The sequence below is a fragment of the Dreissena polymorpha genome, chromosome 11 (genome assembly GCF_020536995.1).
Source record: "Dreissena polymorpha isolate Duluth1 chromosome 11, UMN_Dpol_1.0, whole genome shotgun sequence".
Lineage (NCBI taxonomy): Eukaryota > Metazoa > Mollusca > Bivalvia > Myida > Dreissenidae > Dreissena > Dreissena polymorpha.
The window spans coordinates 51,279,131-51,294,656 of record NC_068365.1 but is presented as its reverse complement, the minus strand read 5'-3'; the positions used below and the strand labels follow the sequence as shown (position 1 = coordinate 51,294,656).

The 15,526-nt window shown below is 34.7% G+C and overlaps 1 protein-coding gene across 1 annotated transcript in view; it reads right to left on the bottom strand.

The window, feature by feature from the left end:
• Positions 1-8,225: 8,225 nt before the first annotated feature.
• Positions 8,226-15,526, bottom strand: part of LOC127850082 (palmitoleoyl-protein carboxylesterase notum1-like) — a 47,914-nt gene continuing 40,613 nt past the window's right edge. Inside the window, exons 9-12 of the mRNA XM_052382845.1 lie at positions 13,406-13,577; positions 12,940-13,095; positions 11,803-12,005; positions 8,226-10,817 (exon numbers count right to left, since the gene is read on the bottom strand). Of these exons, the coding sequence (XP_052238805.1) occupies positions 10,543-10,817; positions 11,803-12,005; positions 12,940-13,095; positions 13,406-13,577 (806 nt within the window). The 3' untranslated portion in view covers positions 8,226-10,542. The remainder of the gene's footprint in view (positions 10,818-11,802; positions 12,006-12,939; positions 13,096-13,405; positions 13,578-15,526) is intronic.

Sequence of the window (15,526 nt, the reverse complement as noted above, 5' to 3'; positions counted from 1 at the left end):
CTTTCCATACACACAAAAATTTTGACCCCTGTGACCTTGACCTTGATGTTAGGGTCCGCATTTAGGTTTCGAAATCTGCGTTTAGGTTTCGAAAATGCTCATAACTTCTATGTCCCTTGAGGTATAACATTCATATTTGGTATGCATGTGTATATGGACAAGGCCTTTCCATACGCACAAAAATTTTAACCCCTGTGACCTTGACCTTAAACTTAGGGTCCGCGTTTAGGTTTTGAAATCTGCGTTTAGATTACGAAAAAAGCTCAACTTCTATCAAGCGTTTATAGGGGGCATTAGTCATCCTATGGTGACAGCTCTTGTTTTCTTCTATTCTTCAAGAACCCATTGACAGATCTTAGAAAGTTCATAGGAATGATCATTGGCTTACCCTGCTTCAAAATGGATTTTCAAATCATGCAGGTAGTATCAGAATTTGCCCCACCCTAGTATTATTTGTTTCCATTTTATTTATATAGTGAAAACCACAACATTTTGAAACCTCAATGACCAAAGGTTTGATATTTGGAGTGTAACATCCCATAGTTGTCCTCTACAAAACTTGTTCAAATCACGTGCAAGGGGTCAAACTCGGCCCTGTCTTGGGGGTTACTTGTTTCCCTAATACAAAATGTTTGTATCAATTGCAAACTGAAACATCTTCTCTGATATTGCAATATATGTTTGGCATCTAGCAACTCATGTTGACCCTTTCCAAGCTTTTTTCAAATCATGTCACTGGGGTCAATTTTAACCCATCCTGGTTTCTCTTATATGAATATAGTGAAATTAAAAAAAATATTGGCATTTAAAATTAAAAGACCCAAACTGAAAGGTTTAGTATTTTGCATGTAACATCGTTAAGTGATCCTTTCTGAAATATTTTAGGTATATACTTTGTTTCCAATATAACCTTACAACATTGCAATATACACTTTGATACACCATTTTGATTTTAACTATAGATACTGCGTTATGATACATCCTTGTGCATGCATTTAATTCTAATATTATAGAACATCTAATAAAATATATTTTGTAAGTGTGCAATTTGAATATATAACTTTATAACATGAATATCGTACAAAAATAAATATGGTAGATATTACTTACATGCTCTAGTGTATGTAAGAATTGTTTTTATTTAATTTAAGTTTTGCACACAAATATATGTCCATTTAAAAGATGTCTTCTACCAAGTTAGTTCCAATTATGCTCCTTGGGTCAATACTGGTGTAACTTGTTTCAATTATATGTATACATATATGTATAATTAAAACTTTAAAAATATTCTCCTTTAAAGGCCCAGATGTTATGTATTTTGCACATATTGTCAAATGTTTGTCCTCAACCATATGAGTTCAAATCATGCACCTGGGGTCAAAATTGGCCTCGGCTTATGTGTAACTTGTTTTCCTGATATGTGTAAAGTGAAAACAAAAAAGACTCCTCTGAAACCACAAGGCCCAAAGATTTGAAAGTTTGCATGTAACCTCTCAGAGTGGTTATCTATAAAGCTCTTCAAGTCATGTACCTGGGCCAAATGGCCTCGCCTGTGTCTTCCTTATATAACTATAACGTAGTGAAGACTTTTTATCGCAAGAATCCAAAACCACCATGCCCATAGGTTTGATATTTGACAAGTTACATTGGTTTGTGCTCCCCTACCATGTCCATGCCATGTCCTTGGGGGTCAAACAAGTCCCAGCGCTGGTTCTAACTTGTTTTCCATATATAAATATTGTGAATACACTAAACACCTTTTTCTCTGAAACTGCAAGGTGTTTGGTAATTATTATGTAGCATAATTGGATTGTCCTCTACCTTTTTATGCCCCCCCCCCCCGATCAAATGATTGGGGGTATATTGTTTTTGGCCTGTCTGTCTGTCATTTTGTCCCAAAACTTTAACCTTGGTTAAAGTTTTGCAATATTGCATAACTTTTGCAATATTGAAGATAGCAACTTGATATGTGGCATGCATGTGTATCTCATGGAGCTGCACATTTTGAGTGGTGAAAGGTCAAGGTCATACTTCTAAGTCAAAGGTCAAAAAGTGGCGCATTAGGGGGCATTGTGTTTCTGACAAACACATCTCTTGTTTGCTAAAATATGATGCCCATGAGGTCTTGATTGGCCTTGTCCTAGTTATTTATTTATCATAAAACATGACCACCAGGATGCAAGGCAGTCTTCCTTTTATGGCTAAAGTGAGCACTCTATAAGTCATACTATTTTGCAATCATCCTTAAACTTTCTAAGAACATTTGTTGTAATATCTTGGCTTATTTCTTTAAACGTTACTGAGCCCCACAAAAGCTGCCCAGAATAGTTCAGTTCCTTTAGGTCTCAGGTGAGCAACGTTATGACTTATTTCTCTTGTTATTAAGTATGATCCTGTGTATGGAACGCTGTGTGACTTTTTGTAGAAAAAAAATACTTAGGGGTATACATCATTTAAAGTAACCAATACAAAATGGTAGTGTTTTTTAATTCGAACTTATAGTTGTGCTTTACTTGAAAAGTGTGAAGACACTAGTGTAAATTGTGGAACGAATTAAATTCATGTTTTAATATATTGTAAACTTTATTAACAATAATGTGTAATACTTATGTCAAAATGTTTTTGTTGTTTGGTCAACAGATATACTTTCTTTTTTTATTAAGATGTTAGTAACGTTATAGCCCTTTGATGGTCTATACTCTATTGTCCTTTAATAAGTTTGTGTTGCATTTTTTTGTTAAATTTATTATAAATAAAACATACACATAAATGCCAGTGTCTTTACTGGAGCTCTGTTGTCTTGAAACTAAGACATGAACCACTAAACATTGTGTGAGCGCCACTGAACGGTACGTGTCCTGAACAGGTCCTGGGAGGTTGTCGCGTACAATACAAAAGTACTAGTCTGCTTTTGTAGAGCCGCTTGCTGTCATACCAGGATATGCACGACTGTTTGAGGATCATTCTGGTCTTAAAACATGTGCGTCAAGTGTGATCCCATATAAACCTGTACAGTCCGCACATGCTAATCAGGGACGATTCTTTCCGCCTTTACTGAATTTTTGTTTAGAAGAGACCTCCTTCAAAAAATAAAACCATATAGGTGGAGCTTTCGTTTCTGATCAGCCTATGCGGAGTCGTGGACCGAACAGGCTAATGTGGGATAGCACTTTATGCACATGCGTTAAGCTCAGTTTTCCCAGCACAAAGCTCATTTGTTCCATTACATTCCAGTATACGATGAATTAAGATTATAATACAATGTAGGTCGATAATGGGTGTGCGACACTGCTATCGGTAAGCATTATACTTGTAGTTGTTACAATGGCATGTGCACTATTCCGTCTCTCCGTGCTTGTGCGAACTGTAACTTTATCATGCGTAATGTTATTGTAAAATAACAAGCCACAAATGTTCACCACGCTTAAACGGTAATTGTCGTGGAAAACTCGTTTTTCTAGGTGAAAGGTCACTCTTGGAGGTCAAATGTAATGTTTTGGGTATAATACAGCTTGTGTTGTCTTTATCATAAATCGTGCAGTTTAAAAAAATATAATACCAATGTTCACAATATGGAGACGTCATCTCACCAAGCTCGACATCTGGCGCCAGCATATGTTTAGGTCAAGTATAGGCATCGGATTTTCGAATAAGCGTGTGATTTTGAAGAATATTAACTGCTATTAAGCAAAAGGCTTTATCAAACACTAACTAAATGAGACTATTGTCAAGCAATATAAGTCCCCTACCGGCTCCACCATTGTCAGAAATTCCAACAATTTCATATGTTTTGAGCTCACCTGAGCACAACGTGCTCATGGTAAGCTTTTGTGGTCGCCTTTTGTCCGTCGTGCGTTGTCCGTTGTGCGACGTCAACATTTGCCTTGTTCACTCTCTAGAGGCCACATTTATTGTCCAATCTGCAGTAAATTTGGTAAGAAGATTGGTTTCAATGATATCTTGGATGACTTCGAAAATGGTTACGTTTGCTTGAAAAACATGGTTGCCAAGGGGCGGGGCATTTTTCCTTTTATGACTATAGCAAAATCTTGTTAACACTCTAGAGGCCACATTTATTGTCCGATCCTCATGAAACTTGGTCAGAAGATTCATCCCAATAATATCTTGGAAGAGTTTGAAAATGATGTCGGTTGATTGAAAAACATGGCCGCCAGGGGGCGGGGCATTTTTCCTAATATGGCTATAGTAAAACTTTGTTAACACTCTAGAGGCCATATTTATTTTCCGATCTTCATGAAACTTGCTCAGATGATTTGTCCCAATGATATCTTGGATGAGTTCAAAAATGGTAACCTTGGCTTGAAAAACATGGCTGCCAAGGGGCGGGGCATTTTTCCTTATATGGCTATATGGGTGAATATTTGCTTAGGTTCCATTTACTGTCCATATTCAACAATTATCTAAATGGTAGACATTAACAGAGATACGTTTCATAATTACAATGTTAAATAATATGTAAACAGTATTGGATAAGAGTTCTTAGCAGATCACACGCTTGAAGCAGTTTTATGCTTTGTCGAAGCAACTAACCCCCATGTACAATGTATTTTAGTAACGGTGTGTTGTCCGAATTCTTAAAGGGTTATTTTCTTGATTGTTTTATAAAAGAATGTCAAACGAAAATTTAAAAAAACCAACCATATGGAGCTATTTTTATATTTAAACTTAACTTAATAACAGTTACATTTAGTAGCTTTATATGCAGACTATTTATAAATGGTCAGTTATGGCTCTGTCCGTAATTTTTCAAGTCGACACCGTTACGGAGAAAATTTCATCTACCGCACGGGAATGATACGGGGATACAACTTTATCCGAAAAGTAAACATTCTTTCAACCTTTTACGTCATAATTAAGCAATGAACAAAGCGCGAAAAATGTGAAAATCATCAAAAAGTAAGTAAAATATTGAACGTACTTTTATTCAGTGTCAACACCGTTCTTCCATTTTCTTTGATATTTCCACTTCCTGTTCTTTTATGATTTTCAAATATTATGTATTCTTAGATGCCACAAAATAATGTGTGCGTAATGTGTTTTTGAGACAAGTAGCATGCTGTTTGTGGATGATCAAATGCCTGAATGTCATCACCGTTACAGTCCACACCGTTACGCTGAATGAGTAACGGTGATGACAACATCGTAACGGTGTGCACAGATATATACACACATTATGGTGTGAATAAACTTCGTTTTCATGTCGTTGATTGTTTTTCAAACAACATCGCAAATTTTACATGGAATTTATCTGACAAAAATGGAGAATTAATACAATTGGAATCAGTTCTGTCAGATTTCCCGAATGTCATCACCGTTACGTTCCACACCGTTACGCTGAATGAGAAACGGTGTTGACAACATCGTAACGGTGTGGAGAAATTTATACAAACAATATGATGCGAATAAAGTTGGTATTCATATCGCCGATTGTCTTTCAAACAACATCACACATTTTACATGCAACTTATCTGACATACTTTCTAGTAAAAAACACGATGCGAATAAACAAGAATATGAAAGTATAAGATAATCTGTCCACACCGTTACAAATGTGACAATACCGTTACGCCGCATAAAAAAGAAGACTTATATACATTAAGATTCAACAAAAACTGCAAACGTGTTTTAACATCATAAAGTCTTCGAAAAGGTGTCCGATGAAAGAAAAATTTAGTATATAAACATGTACCCAAACATTTTATAGAAATTCTTAAAGTTGTAAAACGTAATTGAAATGTGTATTTACACCGTAACGCACTTAATGTTCCGATAAAGTCACTGACGATTTGGAATTGATGTAATAGCCACTCATGATCACTTTATACAATCAAACAACGCCAAAAAATCATTTAAATTAATTTGAAATAAAATAATATTATCAAACAAATATTTATGTCCGTAACGGTGTTCTCTTCACAGCTTTTGACGTGCGTCAAATAAGCCTTCATATTCGCGATCTGGGTCACATTAGGTCGTGCCCAGCTTAGGTTGACGTCCGTCTGACATGTACCTACCTGATAAACGGTTTGTCGACACTGCTTTACTAATTGTGTTTTTTAACATTTTTTAATTAAGAATGGAACCTAAATTTCCTAATCAAATATTCACCCATATATGGCTAAAGTAAAATCTTGTTAACTTTCTAGTTTGCTAAATCTTCATGAAATTTGGTCAGAACATTTGTTTCTGTGTAGTAAAGTTTGGTTTTATTATGTCAATATTATGTGACATTAACTGTATAATGTAATTTTTCATAACACAGAAGTTTCATAGTTAACATTACTGTTTTAGTCATTAACACTTATGATAAGCCTTTCAACTAAGAGATAACTGAAAGAAAGACAACATGTACATGATTTTGCAGTATTTATGCAGTATTTATCCCCCTTGATTAACCTGGTTCAGTAATCTATTTTTAGTTCTTCTCTGGAATTTGGGAAGATATTGATCATTAATAAATGCACTGTTCTTAGGGAAAATTGACTACTCTGCCTTTGATTTCTACTGAACTGTATAAAATAAGCTGTTTGGGCTGATTTAAACACCTCTTGATGCTTTCTTGAAAAGTTAACAGCTCTTGAAAAAGGTTGGAATTTTGAAATAATTAAACTCTAAATTATTTTTAACACCAGCATCAAGACATTTTTGCATTATTTTCTAAAATATTCTTATTATTTAGATTATTTTTATATTGCATTTTCTAAATTAGAAAGACTTTATTCTATTTCAATAACTTAAGTAAATTTTTCTTATTTTTACATTTGATTCACTGAAGTTTCCTAATCTCCATAAATATTGTTCTTCAGATTTAATTCGACCTATTTTGTAAACTAGATTTTTAAAGCACTTTCTAGACTTACAGTAACTTATATTTATATCAGTTTTTTTTGACAGATTTTGAACTTCTTTTTACATTCATTAAGGTATTTGCTGTATGTTGTTCATTTCTGTAACGATACTTAGATTCTTTAGACTTGGTTTGTACCTGTTCTTAATTTTCTGTCATTGTTCTTCATTTTCCGAGTTCTTGGAATAAAAATTAGTTATTTTTGTTAAAGCTGCCTTGGTTTTCACTTATAAATAAATTCTTTCAGTGTATTTAGGCGTCCCTGACTGAACGCCTTTAGTTAATTGAATTACAACAAGTCAGTATAGTCATCCTGACCGGAAATAAGAGTTCGTCAAATAAATATAAGTGCTCACAAAGTAACATAACTTGTTACCGCCCTGTGACCGGTTCATTTGCGTAAGCGAAGGAGACCGCACTACCACACCTGGATAGGACAGTTGAGTTCGATAATGGTTTGGATCGGTAAAAAAACATGGCCGCCAGTGGGGGGGGGGGGTCTTTTTCCTTATATTTATATAGTAAAAAGCTTGTGAACACTCTAGAAGTCACATGTTTTGTCTAATCATCATGAAATTTTGTCAAAAAATAAGTTATGTGGATGTCTCGGACGAGTTTGAAAATGGTCATGATCAGTGAAAAACATGGCCGCCAGGGAGTGGGGCAGTTTTCTTTATATGTATATAGTGACAACATGTGAACAGTCTAGAAGACACATTTTTTCCCAATCTTCATGAAATTTGGACATATCTTGGAAGAGTTAAAAAATGGTTCAGGTCTGTTAAAAAAAACATGGCCGCCAAGGGGCCATTTGTTGTTCATTCTGCATGATACTTGGTTAGAAAATTTGTTCCATTGATATTTTGTGCTGCAAAGAACAGGTCATTTCTTTTTATCTCAGGTGAGCGACTTTGGGCCTTTCAGGCCCTTTTGTTTTAAAATATATTTGTTGCCATAGCAACCATAATTTTTGACGTAGGAATAAAATGAAATGACATGCATAATGTCCATATTGCCATCTATCCATGTTCCAAGTTTCGTGAAAAAATATTAAGAACTTTTAAAGTTATCGCAGGATCCAGAAAACCACCATTTTCAGCCATATTTCTAGTCTATTTGTTGCCATAGCAACCAGAATTTTAGACGTAGGAACAAAATGAAATGACGTGCATAATGTCCATATTGCCATCTATCCATGTTCCACGTTTCATGAAAAAAATATTAAGAACTTTTAGAGTTATCGCAGGATCCAGAATAGTGTGACAGAGTCGCACAGAGCGAAAACCATATGTCCCCTCCGGTGGAACCGGTAGGGGACTAATAAGATCCTTTGGCAAAAAAAAGCAAACAAAGAAACCGATGTTGAACATTTCTTTTATTGTGTTTTCAAAAGGATGTATGTACATAAATACATGAAAAATACCCGTAAACAATTTCGTTATGGAGGTTACATGTAGATTTTGCTTTTTGTTGAAGATGCAAATATTGCAACAATGCTTACTTGTACATGCATTTAGCCTATAACTGTTTGCCAAATGTATTACCAGTATCAAGGAAACATTTGAGCGGATATTTTCTTGCTCAGCAATAATTTAACATACAGGAAGATTTTTATTTATACCGAAAAAATAACGTCATTTAAAAGTTGATTTAAACATTATATTTCATTTAAAGATTTTCATTGGAGAGCGTTTCCATATGCCAATTTCAAAGGAGCTTAGACTATATCAGCAAAAAAGGTTTAAATGAAAATGTTTCACGATAATATACGTGGCAGATACATAATACTTGTATGTAAAGTGCAGAAATTACCTTAAGCTTAAGAAAATAAAAACAAAGCAATATCCTTATTGAGACTAACAACGCTAATGGGATACGCATAATTGTATTTCTTATGCATAAAGTTGTTAAATACATTACAATTTTATATAATCTGTTTTAATACATCTGTCAAAGTCTAAAAATAAAACTGCATGTTACCATCGAATGTCATTAACAACAGAATAAACAGGGCAATAATTAAAGAAAAGTAAATTGACATTTCAAAATAAAATACGTTATTTCGATCACAGCTAAAATTGTAGGTAGAACACGTCCTGAATAAATTATAAGTTATTTAAAACATATTTAATAGAATGTTATTGATTATGTTCATTTAGCGCCAATATGTGTTTGTGTACGTAAGCTATGCATGTGTTCCTACCGATGCATTCAATGTAACATCAGCCAAAAGGTTAACGCGTACTAAATTGTTATTGTATACTTATCTGTTAGTGAGATGTTATTCATCCCAATAAAACTATATAAAGTGTATGTTATATTGAAGAAACCTTTTTCGATTTAGTGTAGCTTATCGGACAAAAACCACGTCACAGAACGACATAGAGTTGTGATTGACGAATAAATAACAATAATAAAAAATGGTTTGAGTCTAACATAATGTAATATCAAGTTTGTGTAATTAAAATGAGAGTACCATGTACCATGAGCTATTGTACCATGCTGTGTTAGATGCCTGACATCTTTGCATTGTTAACCCATTTATGCCTAGTGGACTCTCCCATCCTTCTAAATTGGATCAATTTATTTCCAAAATTAGGGATGTCTAGTATATTTATTCTATATTTAGAGTATTTCTTACAGAAATTCCTTTAAGCAAACAGCGCAGACACTGATGAGACGCCGCATCATGCGGCGACTCATCTAGGTCTACGCTGTTTGCCAAGGCCTTTTTTCTAGACGCTAGGCATAAATAGCTTAAATGTGTTGTCTTTTACGCTAATGTTCTCCTTTCTTTCTTAGAAGATCATAATTAATAGAAGAAACGCTGTACAGTTTGTTGCGTGGATTGTTATGAATAGATGCTTTCTAATATTAATGTAAAATCAAATAAAAATACCGTGATCAAAATTGACACAATTGTTTCTCTAACTTTGATGAAAAGGCTACACAAAGTTATTAATAAGTTTCCCCGAATATATCTTTGATTTGAACATAGACAAAATAATAAAACATAACATCAATCTCAGTAAATCTCATTAAATTGTCTAGAAAGATACTGCATTGTTTTCAAAAATATTAAAATGCTATACATGCAATTTAAATCATACCAAACAAATCAAAAGAAACTACGCATAAGAATTGCCCAAAACATCTTAAATTCTACAAAATAACAACACAATCAATTAAAATAAATTACCCTTATTAAATATTCAAATTTAAACCTAATGCTGCATTGTATATATTTGAAATATGGAATTTCCATGGAAAATAATGGTTAAATTAATAAACAACATTATGAACATATGTACACAATAAATTATGCACGTTCAATCTTTTAATAAAGCAAGAAACAAGAATATCTCGATTGTTTTAGACGAGGTAATTAACTCCAAAATGTGGACGCAATAAAAAGCACAACTTCTCTGAAACAAGCTTCTCATCACTGAGTCAAAATGCGTATGCACAAATTTCGTTCAGCTCAAAACTCAAATCTTGACAATAGTACCATTTTCCACGCATCTCGTCATTCTACGCGCACTACAAACGCGAGATCGTTACTATTTGAGTTTAATGTGTGTACATGTGGTACACTGTGTATTTAGAACCATTACAATCACAGGTATATGTATATTCATACACGTGTCATCCGAACAATGACGTCATCAGTTTCGTCACGACCCTCTGTCCACAAATTTTAAAATCAGCCGCGTCAATGTATTGTCATCCATGTTTTCAACCACAGACACATCTTGGCCGATTAACTCGGCTATTTCCTTCCGGTCTATGCCATAACGAATGAACATGCGTAGAAAGTCCATCTCGTCACCCGTATACCGATTTCTATATTTAGGACAAGACGCGTTGCATTGTGGGAGTGGGCATGAGTCAATCAGATGATGAAAGCAACTTCCGGTTGGATATTTGTGACGCCGCGTCCTGCTTTGTTCTAAAACAGTAAAACATTGGCATAAGGACACAGGTGTTGGGCGCGTGGCCAATCACTTTAACACTATCAAATTGTCATAAAACAACATTTTTTATCATTTTGACAAAAAAATAAAATAAAAAAAATCTGATATGTTATATATGAACGTATATAACATATCAGGAAAAAAATTAATTTTTTTTCTTTTTTGGTCAATATGATAAAAAAATGTTGTTTTATGACAAATTGATAGTGTTATAGTGCCCAACACCTGTGCATGAGGATAGTACTAACTAGCAAGAAGAAGGAATGTCATGAAAAGTGTTTTTTTCTTTGTCTATTTGTGTTATTTATATTACATTTCTGTAGTCTGTGTAATCCTTTTTTTTAATCGCAAATATGTAAAGACTGCGTTTCGCATATTTAAGGGGATCTTTTATTGTTCATAAATTCACAATGTATGTTTAGTTGCAATTTTTATTGCTAATTATACTTAAGTATAAACTCTAACACTGAACCACAGGTACTTGAAAAAAAAATTGGTCTTATTATATAACGACCAACAAATGTTTTTAAGTACCTGCACTTAACCACCTTTCGTATGCCAAATGGGAAAGAGATAAATGCCAATCAATAATTGTATTTACCGATCAAAAGTATATATTTGTAATGGTAAACAAATGCACACGGCTGCATAATACACTCGATTAAATATCTGTAAAACCTCGGACAAACAGTGAAAAAGAGTGGCTATCAAATGCATCTACTGGTTTATATAGTCGGGTGTCTTCTCTATGTATTAAGACTAGTCTATATTCCTTTAAATGTATTGATCGAAACATCATGTCCATCATGTCCCCAGCAGGATCGGACACGGGGTCATCGCCAAGGATCTACCGAGTGCACGTCTCTAATTATCTAAGACGTAAACTTAAAAGAAACCCAGGGCAGATAAATTTCAGATCGGTGATCCCCACACACCCCCTAACATACACGTTCCCGGTACCTGTTTTCTTGCCCTTATTATGCCGTTTTCTATTCTTGTGCGCCCTGTTGTCTCTTTTTCGATCTTTTCGCTCCTGTCTTCGCCGGATCTTCTCAAGTTTCTTCAGCCTCTTCTTGTGTTTGTTATTCTTATTACTCCGTTGCTTGGTTACGTTATTCTTTGGTGAGTCGCCTTGTAAGATGTAGTTCAACGGCACGATGGAACTGAAAGTCAAAGACGGGGAGTTATAAAACACTTTATCCCTTATTCTCATAGTATCGGTCCTCCTCATAGTATCGCGACTTTAATGAAAAGCTCAAGAAGTGCTGGAAAGCTAAGTTTTTTTTCAAATTTTAGAAGTTGTGATTTATGTTTAATATGGTTATCCATGACTTTCGCGACGATAATTCTTATGATTTCTTGTGTTGGAAAGTAGGTCATGTTTATTCCTGGGTGATGCTATGATACTTAAATTACGTAACACACAATTATGTTTTGTTTAAGGAATAATAGTTGCTTTATCAAATGTTTTATATGCCGCTTATTTTTTAATTAAATGTAAACATATTTTAAGAACAACATGAGGAAGAGTTTCGTTTTTCCATTAAGATACTATTTTAAGAACAAGCACATGCGCATAGTAACAAACCTTAGCAACCAATCAGAATGGCTTATATTATGAGAACCATTGTACATGATACAGATTACTACAGGGAGCTAAGCCTAGCCAGTATTTTGTCAAAACAATAACGATTTAAATGCATTTTTCGTTGTTATGTCTTAGATTACATATTTAATTTTAGATTGACATATAACACATGCGTGTATTGTATTCGTTCACTTCCAAAATTCGTACGTATTAATTAAGAGGGCCGATTCTACGGATAAACATGCTATATTTACTTGCTCCGGAATGGGGTATGTGTTTGGGGAAAAAAGCACTTATATGTGGGTACATACAAAGTTGACACATTTAAAAACCTTTAAAAACAATGTACAATATCGAACATTTGTCTGTCATGGGTTAAGTCAGTCTTGTTTGAACCTATGGGTTATTTGAATGTTTGAGATCCGGATATCACATATGGCTTTACAGAACTGAAATAATATAAAATTGACCGTTGGTATACATTATTTACATAGTCGGAATATACTCACTTTACAGAGGTAGTGCTTTTAATACATCTGTCGTATTTGTAGCTGTTCTCCCAGCAGTAAATGGACTGGCCCAGTTTGATGTTGTTAATGCTGACGTTGAACCAGTCCATTCGCATGAGGACCTCGTGCGAGAGGCACGCGGGCGCGAACACCGCACTGAAATAGACGGGTCGTAGGCTCAGTTACACTTTGTTTTGGTTGTAATGGTAATAGTTTAAAATAATTCACATTAAGTCGATTGCATCTAAAGCCCTCTGCTTAAAGACACTCTACCGAGTCAATGTCCTGTTAAGACCGAATGCCCGGACCTAGGACCTTCCCATCCCAAGGCTTACACTAAAGCCATTACACTTTTGCAATCTGGCACATAGCAACAGGTGTGTAGTTGTATTTATTTTTTGTGATTTAGTATTTTTACATTTATACATCCAATACTTAACTAGCACTGCGGAGTGTGGAAACTCACGTTACATTCTCCAGCGTCCGTCTGACCTCCTGCCCCAGTTTATGGAGGTACTGCCACTGCGACTTTGTCACCATGGCAGCCGAAGTGTCGCCGCGGATTTGCGTCTGCTCGAACACGTTGTCCACGAGGATCTGTGCCTCGTCAAACAGGTGCTGTATCACGTACAGGGGCGCTGCAAGAGAAGGAACATGGGGAATACCTGGTTAGTGTTGAATTAAAATAAGTTTAATTAGTTAGTGTCGAATTGAGATAAGTTTAATTGGTAAGTTTTTAATTAAGATAGGTTTAATTGATCAGTGTTGAATTTATATACCGGGTAAGTTTTATTGGTTAGTATTTAATCAAGATAAGTTTCAATCTTCAGTGTTGAATTTAGAAGTTTAATTACTCAGTGTTGAATAATTAAGATAGGTATAATTGGTTAGTGTTAAATAAGGTAGGTTAAATTGGTCAGTGTTGAATTAAGATAACGTTGATTGTTTTAGTGTCGAATGATAATAAGTATAATTGGTTATGTTATGTTAAATGAATATAAGTTTTATTTGTTAGTGGTGATTTAAGATTAGTTTAATTTGTTAGTGTTGTGTGTAGATATGTTAAATTGGTTAGTGTTGACTGAAGATATGTTTCAATGGTAAGTTTTGAATGAAGATAACTTTAACCCATTCATGCCTAACGTCCTGAAAAAAGGACATTGCAAACAGCGTAGACCCAGATGAGACGCCGCATAATGCGGCGTCTCATCTGGGTCTGCGCTGTTTGCTTAAAGGAATTTCTATATAAAATATTATAAATATAGAAATAAAAATGATAGACATCCCTAATTTTGGAAATAAATTGATCCAATTTAGAAGGATGGGAGAGTTTACTAGGCATGAATGGGTTAACTTGCGAGGCTTAGAGCAATGGAAGCGGGTCCACGAAGAGGATCATAGTTTCGCAGTTTTCAACATTATCAGGGTGAGGGATCACATGACTTTTTGGGGTTCCACCTTTTAACTCCAAAGGATTTATACACGACGGTAAGTGGTGCTTTATTTCAAAAACTTGTTTAAACAAGTTTTCAGAAGAATTTCAACTAGTGCATAAAAGACGGATTTTTATGCTGCTTATGGCAATGTGAAAAACATCAGAATTACTTTTTTTAATAAGTATGTGTTATTGTTCAAAAAATCCAGTTTTACTGCATTCAACATTCATTGTTATGTTCCAGGCAATGTGAAATATTGTCACCGATTTCAGACGTATTCAATGACGTATTCTTTACCTTAAGATATCGGCACAAACTTATAAAAAAACTGTCTTATATGCACTGTAGAGAATTTTGCAAATGTATTTCAATAACTTGAGATATTTGCAAAAATAAAGTTCTTATCGTTGTGAATACATTCTGTCCAACCCGTGTGTAGACCCCCGAAAACCCCGTTTATTCTGCACCCTGATTATCTAAGTTAGGTATGTTGATCACACCTGTTATTTTTAGTACACCGTTGAAAAGAAGTTGATGTAAGCAACGAGGAATAGTGTCATAAGTACATGATATAACAGATGTTAACCGGGCTTTTGTTCAAGGTCTAACGAATTAAGCAATACAGTATAAGAGCATTGCGTAACTTTTAAAATCATGACTAAATTTCTGCAATGACGAAGTCAATAAGTTAAAGGGAAGTTACTTGCGTAATGTAATCGTGTTCTTCAACGAGGTTTTCTCCCCTAATTTTTACTAGCATTCCCAACCGTATTCGGAGCAATTCCAAATCTATATACGTATATGATGACATCACTTAATTGTGAGCGAACATATAAACCAATTACCCATTTATGCATTCGAATGACAGTACGCTAGGACCGAATGGCGCCGAATACCCAGCACTCGGCATTGCTTTATAATTTTACGAACAATCTTACAATAAAGCTGTCGCGGATCCCAGTTCAGAATAACTGTTATTGTCATGCATCGTGCAAAAAACTACATTCCTGCGGAGATCAGAAATGTGTTTTCGTCACTATTTATGACATCGGGAATGAAGCTGTTATTTACGGACAGTTCAAACCAGTGTATATTGCTAGTCTTGTTTTAATTATCCGGTAAATTCCGACATAGGGAAACTAATAATCTGA